The 13,397-nt window shown below is 34.5% G+C and overlaps 1 protein-coding gene and 1 pseudogene across 1 annotated transcript in view; one reads left to right on the top strand and one right to left on the bottom strand.

Annotated features, from left to right (window-relative positions):
- Positions 1-2,144: 2,144 nt before the first annotated feature.
- The window catches only part of POLR3G (RNA polymerase III subunit G), a 28,804-nt gene continuing 17,551 nt past the window's right edge, over positions 2,145-13,397 (bottom strand). The window contains exons 7-9 of the mRNA XM_054578282.1: positions 9,688-9,767; positions 5,308-5,454; positions 2,145-2,231 (exon numbers count right to left, since the gene is read on the bottom strand). Of these exons, the coding sequence (XP_054434257.1) occupies positions 2,145-2,231; positions 5,308-5,454; positions 9,688-9,767 (314 nt within the window). The remainder of the gene's footprint in view (positions 2,232-5,307; positions 5,455-9,687; positions 9,768-13,397) is intronic.
- LOC129074473 (40S ribosomal protein S15a-like) lies at positions 6,899-7,293 on the top strand (annotated as a pseudogene).

Genomic DNA, 13,397 nt, shown 5'->3' with positions numbered 1-13,397 from the left:
GGGAAATGGCTGGGGCTTCCCAAAGCAAACCCCTGCCCAAAGGGCTGTCTTACCATCTGCAGGACTAAAATGGAGACAGACTGAAGGCTGGGGGGGCGGCGGGGGGCCAAAAAGCAGTATCTTTGGTGTATTTGCACTATTCAAGTAGTTATTTGCAGATTTACAATAAAGCAAGTACACAGAACTACAGACATAAGGCGTTATAAATTAGCCTAAGGTAATAAGCTGAGAGAATACAACACCTATGTTAATCCTAAATGACTATTTGCCCATTACAACTGAAAGTCTGAGATTTTTTTTACTCTTAAGTACAGTAGATTGCTGTTTTAAAATAGACTTACTCATTTTTTTTTTAGAATATTTAAAATTTTTTATAACCTTTAAACAAATAATTCACATATGCTCAACGAAGCACTGCACTACTAATGGTCCTCATACTCATCTTCAATTATCTGAGGAAGTATTACATTTGAAAATGATCTTTTTCCTGAGGAAGCTATGTTACAAATAGGCATAAGACAATATAAAATTTCCCCACCAGAGTACAAGATGGGAAAATCAGATTACAAAGTATTTTGTGACGAACATACATTTCTCAAAACAATGTTTTCAACCACTTTACAAGCTACAATTTTTTAGAGGGCCAGACTGAAATTAAATAAACTGATTATTTCGATATGCTAAGAGGATGAATGGATATGGTAAATTTCGGTCGGTCTTTAAGCAATTTTTATAGGAAATTGTTCACGAGTGAAGAAAACTAAGGCACAGAAGACCAAGCTCAATTTCCAGGTTGAGTTTATTAATTGTAAAGGTAGAAATAGTCTAGGGCTCTTGATTCTCAGCTTAGGGGTAATGGGTGATATCTTCCCAAAAGGGAAAAATAAACTGATTTCTTTTGATAGGAAATAGTCTTTATTTATTCACTGATTTTAGAGGGGGGCAAAGGGGAGAGAGAAACACAATTTGTTGTTCCACCTTTTCATGCATTCATTGGTTGATTCTTGTATGAACCCTGAGCAGAGCTCAAACTGGCGAACTTGAAGTATCAGGATGAGCCTACCCAGCCAGGGCTTTGGTAGATAATATTAATAAATCATTTTGAAACACGCAATATGAATTCCCTTCAAAATCTTTGGCATTTGTGAGTCTTTAAGGCTAAGGTTTTCAGGTTTCCCCCCATACCCCCAATATAAAAAGTCAGGGGAGCTAGTTTTTAACTAAACAAAAAAAAAGATTAATCTTAATTTCAAAGTGACCTGAGTTTTATTCTGCACTGTTACATAAATCAATTAGATAGCAATGGGTCCTTTGAAATATAAAAGGCCATTATACCTCACAGATTTCACACATTCATTCTACAGTGAGATTTATATGACTAGACCTTAATATTTTTGTAAAGTACAAATTTAAATAGGATATCTCAGTCTAATTTTTCATAGCCCAACTATTCAAAATATCAAACTTATTACAGTGAGATGATGATTAATTCATATACTGTATGATATGAAGATAGCTCCAAATTCAAGTATTTTTAATATTCATCCTGAGTCTGTGTACTAGCTGAGACGTAAGCTGTGAGATTTATACAGCTCTGATTAGTGTTTTTCCTTGTGTATATTTTTGATCACTACACTTTTCATCTCATATGCACTTGTAAGAGCTCAGGTAGGTTTATGCAATCATAATATAGTAGCATAGAACATACCATGGAAAGGTAAAAAGTAAAATTATTTTCAAGTTTCTTTGTTTTTAAAGTGCTCCATGTGCAGTATTAAATCAACTTTCAGGTTACAGAAATCCATTATGATGAGGTCAGCAGTTAAATAAGAATTTGTTCAAGTATGAAAATACAGATTAAAAGATGCACATTCTAATCCAAACAAAACCGAAAACAAAATTTTCACTTGAATACTTAAGTGGGATAAAGAGGTGTTGAGAAGGAATGCCAGAGTGTCAGACTTATTGGTAAAGTAACTAGTATGTAAACTCAAAGTGCTTCTGAGTATTTTGGTAAAAAATACTGTCCAACAAAACAGGAACAAAATTAAAATACTTACTCATTCCTTTTCAGAAATAAGATAGGAAATAGGTCTGTCCAAATGTTCAGAAGCTGTATCATAAAAATATTTTTTGAGAAATAGTTAATAGGTTGCTTCATCCATATTGTCATCACTGTCTGCGCCAAAATCTTCTCCATTGTCAAAGTAGGAATTAATGTAGTCATTTTCCTAAGTGAAATGATAGATTACTTGGTAAACATTAAAATAAATAAATAGTAACATTATTAATAAGGATCATAATGTAGGCTGTCCCTTTAAGTTTATAAATACCTAATGTTGGTAATAAAATATACCGGGCTTAAAACAAGTCTCTGCTATGCCATCTGCTTAGAAAACAACATTAGTTTTCACTCACATCTACCTGTGCTGCTTTCTTCAAGACTCTACCTCCTGCTATTCTCAGACCCCAACCTACTAAGAGAACATGAAGGGGTGCCCATTACACTTTGGGAGAAATGACCCATTTAATTCACTCCACCTCAATGGGATGACACATGGTTTAGTTAGCTACACCACTGAACATTTATTTCAAACAAATATAAACACTCAAGAAACAAAGCCAATTTACATTAACCTTAAACCACATCAGAATGGAGGTTTTCAGTCACTATGTCCAACTGAGCAGAAGCAGAGGGATTTTTGCTTTCTATCAAAAAAAGGACTCAAGGAACCAAATCAAAATTTGAGGATTCCACCCTGACCAGCGTGGCTTACTGGATTGGGTGTGGTCCTGCAAACCAAAAGGTCATCAGTTCGATTCCTGGTCAAGGCACATGCCTGGGTTATGGGCCAGGTTCCCAGTTGAGGGCATATGAGAGGAAACTAATCAATGTTTCTCTCCCTCTCCTTCTCCCTCCAGTCCCTTCTCTCTAAAATAAATAAAATCTTAAAAACAAATAACTTGAGGATGCCATATTACATCCCATCCAGGGCAACTCAACTTTCATTTGGCTGAGGGATTAGCCACTGAGAATATTCCAATTCTTAGGATTATTATCTATGTAAATGACTCAAGATATTTCTGCTTTCTGTCAAAAAATTCAAAAGTCCATTTTAAATGTTGATTAAAAGAAAGGAAATCACTAACCAATTGCAATATATGGACTGTGTTTGGATTTTGACTGGAACAATTTCTTGAGACAATTGAAAAAATTTGAACACTGGCTTATATAGCATTTAATGATTATTAAGGAAATTATATTCCATTGTGTTAGGTATAATAACGATACTGTTACACTGTTAAAGAGCCCCCTTTTTTTTAGTACATACTGAGATATTTATGGATGAAATGATACAATGCGTAAGATTTGCTATACAATAACCCAAGGCAGATGGGTTTTGAAGTGAGGGGACAGGAGCGAAGTGGTGGATAAATGATGAAAAGATCGTATAGCTATGCATTGATCATTGTTAAGGCTGGGCTGTTTATTTTAATAGTCACTAGATTTTAGTACATAACTGAAATCAGTCACAATGAAAAATTAATCTCCATATCTCTACTGTTTACAGCAAGAATTATTACAAAGTAAGAAATAGAGGCTATTCCCAAAAAAGAGTCTCCTGAATATCAACTTACTTAGTATCTGGATGATAGGATTTTATATATAAATTTATATAAATAATACAAGAAAGGTAACTTGTATTATTCAGATTTTTTTTTTATTACTTTGTCTTCCCTAAATACTGTAAATTTCTGTATCTGGCTAAGACCCTTATCATTTCCAGGAAGTTGGCTTGGCTTCTGTGGTGCCAAGAAACCCAACAATGTCTGGAAACTGGCTGAAGCCTGAGGCCAGTGCATGGGGGAGGCATGGCATGGTTGAGAGGAGGAAAATATGGAAAAGGAAAGGACATGAGGAGTAAGGTCCCCAAAAAGGGTGGGACAATTAGCCTCAAATAGGATGAAGAACATTTCTTCCATTGATAAAAAAAGAGGAGGAGGAGAGAAGACAGTTATTTTGAAAGCGGAAGACATGAAATAAAAGAGTTTTCTCTTGATGGCTTTATTTTCTGTATTAAGGTACTGTATCTGCTACAAGCGAAAGAGAAAGTAGTCAAGGAGAAGGATTATGAAGAAAGATGATCTAAAATACTTGCTATGGAGAACTGACTTGACAGGAGAAATAGAAAACATGTTAGCCAGCAAAATGGGACACGTGATTTTTTTTTAAGTGGCATCTTCAGAGAAGCTCAATAGGCAGGTTTGGAGGGGAAAAGAGGGAGACAATGGAATTGATCAGAGGTTGCTACGGTCTAGAGTATTTGCTGGGAGACCAAGGAACAAGAGCAATAGCAAGAAAAAAGTTGAAAGTTGAGCAAGAGCTCCTTAAGGAAGGAAATAAAATAGAGACAAAAGGACCAGAAGGTTTGACACTTTAAATCAAGTCAGAATGCAGCAATAAACTGAATGATCCGGAAAGAAAACTGGAGGCAAATATGATACGTTTAATTTTAAAATGTTTAGAGTTAAAATTCATCTGGGAGAATAAACAAAGAATACTCAGGTAAATCCTGAAAAAGAAGGGTAATGTGCCCTAAAAGTATTAACAAATAATCAGAAGATTCTAGTCACTGGAACACCTCCGTGATGGTTCATAAATAGATCAATGGAACAAAGTCCAGAAATACCTCTAACAGTTGATAGAGGAGAATTTCAAGTCAACAAAGAAAGCTAATTATTTAATAAATGAGGTTAGCAGCTATTTGGAAACAGATAAAAATAGATCTGTATCTCTCTCTTTACACCAATATAAATTTCAAAAGAATCTGAAATATAATGCAAAATAATTAAAGCATATAATAAAGATTTCATAGTTGGAGGAGTTTCAGGTAAAGATTCAGAGTGTGGTGTGAGAAGCTGAAATGAAGTGAAGACAAAAGGTCACTGAACTGGAGAAGAAACTGTCAGCCTAGGATGACTGCCTGAGGTCTGTACATAGTCCCAATGAAACAGTGACCAACAGAGTTACCCTGCTCAAAAATATCTGGGTTGATCCCAGCTTATTTTGAAATGTGCCATGTTTCTCAAAGTTACTTACATCACATATTCAATTTGGCATCACTGTCACTTCAATACTATACTGACTGTCTTGATACAAAGGAATTGATGCCAGTGATAATACACCCTCGGTTCCCATCAACTTGGTTTTTGTTTGTTCACCTTAATCCGTATCGTATGCCTGATTCCTTATTAGATAATTCTTAACCTTAGTTACTTTGTTACCCTTCCAAAAGAGACCATTACCTCTTCTTGCTCTTCTTCATCGTATTCCTCTTGTTCTGCAGCATCACCTTCCTCATCATCATCGCCTTCTTTATTTTTCTCTTTGCTTCCTTCTTTCTCTTCATTTTCCTCATCTGATTTTTCACCATCACCTCTCTTTTCCAATTCCTGTTATAAACGAGCTTCATTAACTTATTTGGAAACCATTACACTTTGACCTCCCCGCCCAGCCCCAAAAGAACACAGTTACCTATCACTTTATTCTAATCCTCCTTTATCAACACCTTGTAGGAAATAGTGAGTTCACGCAAGAAAGGAAAAACTCACTGTCCTATCATGACAGTAGTATTTTATTTTGTTACTTTGTAAATGGATCCCAGGTGACACTGAGGTATCAGCTTTGCGCACAGAGCTTTGTTTTTATGATTTCTATCATACCTCCTTCAGAAATACTGAATTGACTCAGTTTATGGAGAAGAACTTTCAGAACATTATTTTGTTTTCCTTCTGACATAAACGGAGAAAAGAGAATGTAATGGTACTAATTCAAAATGTCTACGTTTTAGTTTATAAGTGAAATTACATGTAAAACAATATCAAGTCATATTGGGGTAAGTTATCCTATTTGCAGATTATGCATGTCTTTTCATTTCTTTTCTCCCTCATTATTTATGTCCCATTTCTAGGAAATTTTGCTTTTTAATATATCTGGCAGGCTGATAAAAAATACTGAAACTCAAGTCATGGTCAACATTAGTGCTTATAAACAACTCTACAGGAGGCAGAGGCAAGAGAGAGATGCAGAGTTAGAAAAGCTTTGATTGACTGATGGTTCCACTTATCCAACCTGCTTAAATCACTATGCTACCATCCCATAACTTCACCACACAAATTTAACTTTAATATATCCTCATATTCCTATTATGACTATAAACAATTTTCTTCTGTTTGAAAAAAAATGAGCTGCTTTCATTACTGTAACTATTCATTCACTAAATTACTCTATGTTTAATTTGCACAAGTGATAGGATTTCACAAGCTTTTTAGGAGGTAGGTGCAACAGTAATTTCACTTATTAATGTTGATAATTAAGGCATAAGATCACTTTAGCTAAGATGTGAATATTCTTAAACAGTAATGAGAACACTAATTCATAAATCTGCAAATAATCTACCCTATGAAAAGTATTTGCTTAGATTACATAAAGAAATAAAACACACTTTACACATTTGGAGCAACTACAACTTAGCTATTCCTTTATTGGTTCTCAGATATTTATTTAAAAAAATTTTTATTACATTCAAATTTGAATTTAAGAAAGTCAAAGGCAATAGGAAGACTACATCAGATAAACTCAGTTTCTAATCAAAATTCAAACTCTACTTTTTCCTATCACTTCATCCGACTGAGACAAAAACAAATAAGACCAAGATGATTATCTTCATACCGGCCTACCTTGCCCATGTAATGAATTTCTACAATAAAAATGTGTGCAAGTTTTCCAAATGTAGTTCCTTTGGAAAACTGCAAGTAAACAAAATAGTACTTACAGATCTTTTCAAGTGTTTATAAATCACACACTCAACTCTTTGCGCCATCTTTCCGTGCCGCCATAATGGTGCGCATGAATATCCTGACTGATGCTCTCAGAAGTATCAATAATGCCAAAAAAAGAAACAAACTCCAGATTCTTATTAGACTGTGCTCCAGAGTCATTGTCCAGTTCCTACTGTGATGATGAAGCATGGTTAAATAGGCAATTTTGAAATTGCTGATGACCATAGAATTGGGGAAATTGTTGTGAACCTCACAGGAAGGTTAAACAAGTGTGGAGTAATCAGGCCCAGATTTGATGTGCAACTCAAAGATCAAGAAAAATGGCAGAACAGCCTCCTTCCATTCTGTCTGTTTGGTTTTGTGGTACTGACAACCTCCGTGGGCGTCATGGATCATGAAGAAACAAGACGAAAACACACAGGAGGGAAAATCCTGGAATTCTTTTTCTAGCTATGTAATACATACATACAAATAAAATGCCTCAAAAGACATTAGTATGTGGATTTTTTTCTTTTCTATTTTACTGACCGTAGTAAAAAGGCCTACAACCTGTAAGTTGGTGTAGTTAAAAGGGAACTGTAGTGCTATGTTTAACTCCTTGCAAGGTATGCACTATATTTGAAAAATCATGCAATTAGCTATTATTTCATAATTAGTAGTGGAATTTTAAACCAGTTATGTAAAAATATTTTTAAAGTATAAAATTTATTCCATACTTCATTTCCATTATTGCCACCTCAAATACCTTTAAATAAATAACCTCATCTTTATTTCTACTACCTAGACCTAAAAGCAAACCCATAAAATACTTGAATCAGTTAACAAAATACGGAATTTTTAAAAAATGATCTAAGAGCTACACAGATTGTGTCATTACTTTATTTCTTTTTGCATTAAGTGACTAATTTTAGTTCATCTACTTACTAGTGTTCATTTTCTCTTTTAAGAGATTTAACTATTCAATCCTTCTACTTTACATATTTGTTTTAAGAATAATGTGAATGGTATAATGAGAAACCATTTTAAAAAATGGTTAATTTATGGACAGGGTACAGTTCTTCCAGTTTAAATACTGTAGGGCAACCCTATTATAGTTCTCCCTATATGTCATGCAGAAATAAGCTCAAATACTAGTTTAGTGGTGTCTGGTGATTCACACGTTAATTATGAGATTTGAGTATGTGTCACTCCTCTATCCACAGTAGTTTTATTATAATAAAATTTGCAACTGCTTTTGCTGAAGAAATGAACAGAGTCATCTGCAAGCTAATTTTGCTTTATTAAAACTGCTAACTTATTGAGATTTCTAGATTTAAAACTCTAGTCTTAACAGTGTTTGTACAGAAAAAGGTGTTCAAATGCAGGAAATAAGAAAACTATTTGTTCTGATGAGAAACCACATTCAGAGGTCCAAATCAATCTTCCTTATAGTACATGTCAGCTTAGCAACTTCTTCCCAGGAAGCTTTACAAACAGTCAGAATCTGTGTTCAATCAATGTAAGTTGGCTAGGTCTACAACCCCATCCATCATCCCACCACAGTTAAACCTGACAGTTAACACTATTCCTTCAACAATTCTCTTGGCTTTATTTTCAGACACGTTATCTCCAGCTGAAGTTCTGATCAAAATAAAATAATGAAAATACAAGTTTCTGTTACCATGCAGCTGGCCAACCTGGCTAGACAAGTTAAAGTTTGAAAGTAAGGAGCAATAATACCTATCTCATCTATAAGTAAAGAACAATAATATTCATCTCTCTTTGTTGTAATGAAGTCTTAATGAATATAAATAGTTCATCAAAGAGCCCAGTAAATAACGTTTTCTGTAAGTGCAAGCTGCTATCATCATCAGTGCAAGGTAATACATGCACTGAGAGAATAAATTGGTACACTCCTCATGGAGGGTGACCTGTTAATATTTATCCATGTTACATAATACATATAACAACTGTCCCAACAAATCCACTTCTAGACCCTACACATGTGAAATGACATACTTAACAAATTCCTTGCAGAATTATTTACAATAGTGAAACACTACATGAAACATAATGTCCACCAGTAGGGTATTGATTAAATAAATTATGGTTCATTCTTATAGTGTAGCCAAAAGAAAAATTAAAAAAAAAAAAAGAGGCAAGTCTACACAGACTGACAGGGAACCATCTCCAAGATATTTTAAGAGATAAAATGAAAATGCAAGAGTGTATATGCTATCTTTTCTTCTTTTATGAAAAAGAAGAAAATTTGTGTTTGCTATGCATAAAACATATCTGGATGGATATACAAGAAACTGGTAATATTGGTTGTCTACAGGGGGAAACGAAATGGGAGGGTAAATTTTCAGTTAATTAAACTTTTGAATTTTACATCTTTTGCTTCTGAAATATTAAAAAAAGATATGGAAATAAGTTCCACAAGTTATGGTTTTCTCTCAGCAGAATCTTTTATACTTAACATGCAACAGAAAAAAAGCATTAAAAAAATTACACATACAACAATAGGAGAAAAACTAAAAGATATTTAAAAGAAACACATTTGAGGAATGTAACTCATTTCTTTCCCATACACAATTCAAATGCAAGGGGAAAATAGGGACAGAATGGAAAAGGAAGCAGGTGACAGAGGGTGAGGCAGGTGACAGGTGAGTGGTGGAGAAGGACAGGATGGAGCCCCTTATCTCCCAGCCAACAGTGTTCAAACCTTTCCCATTATCTGTGTGCTGGGCTTGGATCTGTCACATCCATGCTCTTACAAAGTGAGCGAAGGTGGAAAGGCTAAAGACGGCAAAAAGAGGTATGACAAGTTTTCAGTTCACTGTTATAGTAAGAAGAAAACCTTACCTCAATTTTTTTCAATACATCCGCAGTATTAGTGAGTGAAGTATCTTTGCTGGTATTGTCCACCTTTTTGGATTTTGAACCTGTGAATTAAAACCGTTATTAACACATTTTCCTATAACAGCAAAGGTGTATTATATTTCGTTGCCTTTTAATATGCTGCATAGCATAGTGGTATGTCATACTAAACAGCCACATACTTTGCCGACTGAATTAATTTTCTTCAGAAATAAACAAAATCAGCGTACCTCACCAATTTTCCATGATAAGGAGTAAATGATAAACACTTAAAAGGATACTTTCTAAGACTACAACCAAGTATCTTTTTACAAGTATTGAAAATCTGTACTGGTAATTAATGTCATTCAGGCCAAAACTGCTAAAATATTACTTCTGATAGAATCACTACAGGACCAGTGAAAAACTCTCAGAAAAAAATATACCATCTGCACTGGCTTTCTGTTCACTGATCAGTGTACTTTATTTTAACTATGGTAATTTTACCAAGTTTGGAAGACAAAAAACAAATGCAGAATAAATATGCATTTGGCAAAGGTTAAAGAGATGAGAAAGAGATTATATTCAGTGGAACATAGCACTATATTTAGAATGAAGGTTAAAATAGTGAACATATCCGTCATATGAAAGAATCAGAAAACTCAAGCAATATAAATGTATTAATAGCTCTGGGATAATTACTTAAGCCATATAAAAAAATATTGCATTTTAGGCTATTCTGAAACTGCAGAGACTAGACAATTATTTCACGTATAGATCCTACCAGTTACCAAAGCACTATGACATGCTACAAAATTGTCACTGTGATCAAAAAGTATTGTAGTTCTTTCCCAAAACCAAACTAGGACCTAAAAATTACTTGGTAAGAGAAGAAAATATGGCTTAGAAAGACATGATTTTGTTAAAGACTAACATTTAACCTACAGAAGAAAAAATGTTTAGATTGTGGTGGATGGCCGATAACTAATGGAATTATAATTTATTGCATTATTCCAAATTGTCCCTGGGGGAGTCACCAAGCTCAGAACTCCCAAATGTATGTATTAGTGAGGTTTTGCTCAAACAAACATAATGGTTAGATTTAATGACAAGTAAGTTTCTTGGTCCTTCTTGTGGGAAAAGACTGTTTAATTTGAACTACAGCATATGAAAATACAGTATCATATATGAAAAAGATCTCAATATATTATAATACTGATGCCAGGTAACATTAGCGAAGAATGCAATTTACACCATTAAGTCTTTTTCTCTAACGATCTTTTATCAAATTATTTAAATTTCGTAACACATAAGTCTGTTAAATGGATATTATAGAACATGGTCAGATAAATACACTTATTAAAATTACTAATATCTTAATCAAGAGAGTAAGTTGTATACGCAAGGCCACTCAGCAACTTTTGCTACTTATCATTCTGTATAACTGGGAGAGAAGTGTCAAATTACCAAAATTTGTTAAGAGATTGGTTTAATCCCAAAACATTAACATGATTTGTTTTTCCATCTTTGGCCAAATACACGCTATTCTAGCAAATCAAATTCAAGGAGCAGGAGGTCATGGGGACATCTGATTTGTAGTCAGGTCAAACAGAAGTTTGGGTAACCTAGGGAGCTACTGCTCACAATTGGCATGTGAAGTGGGAAGCAGTCTCATGGGACTGAGACCTTAACCTGTGGAGTCTGTGCTAACTCCAGTTAGTGTCAGAGCTGAATTGAATTATAAGACATCCAGCTGGTGCTGCAAGAATAGCTTGGTGTGGGAAAAAAACTCCACACATCTGGTGTCAGAAGTATTGTGAGCAGTAATAGTACGGCAGTGAAGGAGAAAAAAAACAGAAGGAGTGTGTTTTTCCCACAGATTGTTATCCAAAATATACCAAGAACACTTAAAACTCAACAATTAAAAAAAAATTTTTTTTTATATGAGCCAAAGACTTTAACAGACCTTTTGCTGAACAAGGTGATATACAAATGGAAAGTAAGCATATAAAAAGATGCTCCACATCATATGTCATCAGGGAAATGAAAATTATAATGAGATAATGGCCACAATCTACTGAAAACACCAAATGCTGGCAAGGATGTGGAGCAACAGAAGCTCTAATTTACTGCTGGTGGGAATATTATAGAGTACAGCCACTTTAAAAGACAGTTTTTTTTTTATAAAACTCAATATGTTTTTACCATGGAATCCAGGAATCATGCTCCCTGGTACTTACTCAAAGGAGCTGAAAACTTATGTTCATACAAAAATGGATATTTATATGAACTTTATTCATAATGGCCTAACTTGGAAGCAATCAGGATGCCCTTCAGTAGATAAATGGATAAATACACTATAGTACAACTAGACAATGGAACATTATTCAACACTAAAAGGAAATGAGCTATCAGCCATGAAAAGCCACAGAAGCAGCTTAATTCCATATTACTAAATGAAAGAAGTCAATATGAAAGGCTATATACTATATGATTTCAACTATATGGTATTCTTGAAAAGCCAAAACTATGGAATCAGAGAAAAGATCACAGGTCATCAGGGGTTAGGAGGAGGAAGGAATAAATAGGCAGAGCATGGAGGATTTTTAGGGCACTGAAACTACTCCGTATGATACTGTATTGGTAAATACATGTCATTATATATTTGTCCAACCCAAAGAATGTAAAACACCAAGAAAGAACACAATGGTAAACTACAGATTTTGGGTGATAATATGTCAATGTAGGTTCATTGATTGTAAAAAAAGGACCACTCTGGTGGGAGATAATGGCAATCCGGATGTTGTGCGTGTATGTGGGGCAGAGAATACGTGGGGAATCTGTATTTTCTGGTCAGTTTTTCTGTGAACCTAAAACTGATCTGAAAAAATAAGGTCTATTAAAAAACGTAAGACCTAAAAAAAAATAAAGGGGGTGTATGGGTGAAATTTCTTCTCTTAGCTAGTAACCCAGTTGTTCTTAACTTCCCTGGCTACTTCCCTTTGGCTCTCTTCATTCTTTTTAGCAAAATTCTCTAAAGACTCATCTGGGCTAGCTGTCTCCATTTCTTAAAACTCTCATTCCAGTGTTTTAAACCCTTCCAATCTGCTGATTTCCACCTCTACAAATCTTTTAAAAAGCTCTCACTGAAGTCAGCAATGATCAACATGTCAAAAATTAACTTATATTTCCCAATCTTTATCTTACAGTCCTCTCAGCAGCACTGTTTAACCTCCTTTAACATTGTTGACCACCTTGTGAAATACTCTTCATTTCTGGATAATCTCCTGTAACTCCACTCTTTTCTGTTTCTCCTCCTCCTTCTCCTCTTCCTCTCTTTCCATTACCTTTCTTTACTGATTCAATTTCCTCTTCCAGCCACTAAATTTTGCTATTCCTCCAAGCTCATGATTAGGCCCTCATTTCAAGTTCTTTAATTTCACTCTAGACAATTTCATCTATTCTGATGACTACCATCTCCATTTTGAGGTCCATCTCCCTGTATCCAATAACATATGCAGCTTTGTCATTTGTGTATCTCAAAAAAAACAAAACAAAAGACCCATACCCTAAATACCATCTTTGAATTAAACTTAAGATTTTTCCCTCTCAAATTTGATCTTTCTCCAAAATCCCTCCCCCAACCTCATTTTAGTAAAGTCCTATTCATTCTTCAATCTGGAATCCAATTCTACCTCTTCAGAGAACTTTTCCTT

This window comes from Pteronotus mesoamericanus, unplaced genomic scaffold, assembly GCF_021234165.1.
Source record: "Pteronotus mesoamericanus isolate MK-2021 breed Mesoamerican mustached bat unplaced genomic scaffold, CSHL_Meso_final contig_50, whole genome shotgun sequence".
Lineage (NCBI taxonomy): Eukaryota > Metazoa > Chordata > Mammalia > Chiroptera > Mormoopidae > Pteronotus > Pteronotus mesoamericanus.
Note: the sequence above shows the minus strand (reverse complement) of the source record. Positions and strands in the feature narration are given on the sequence as shown.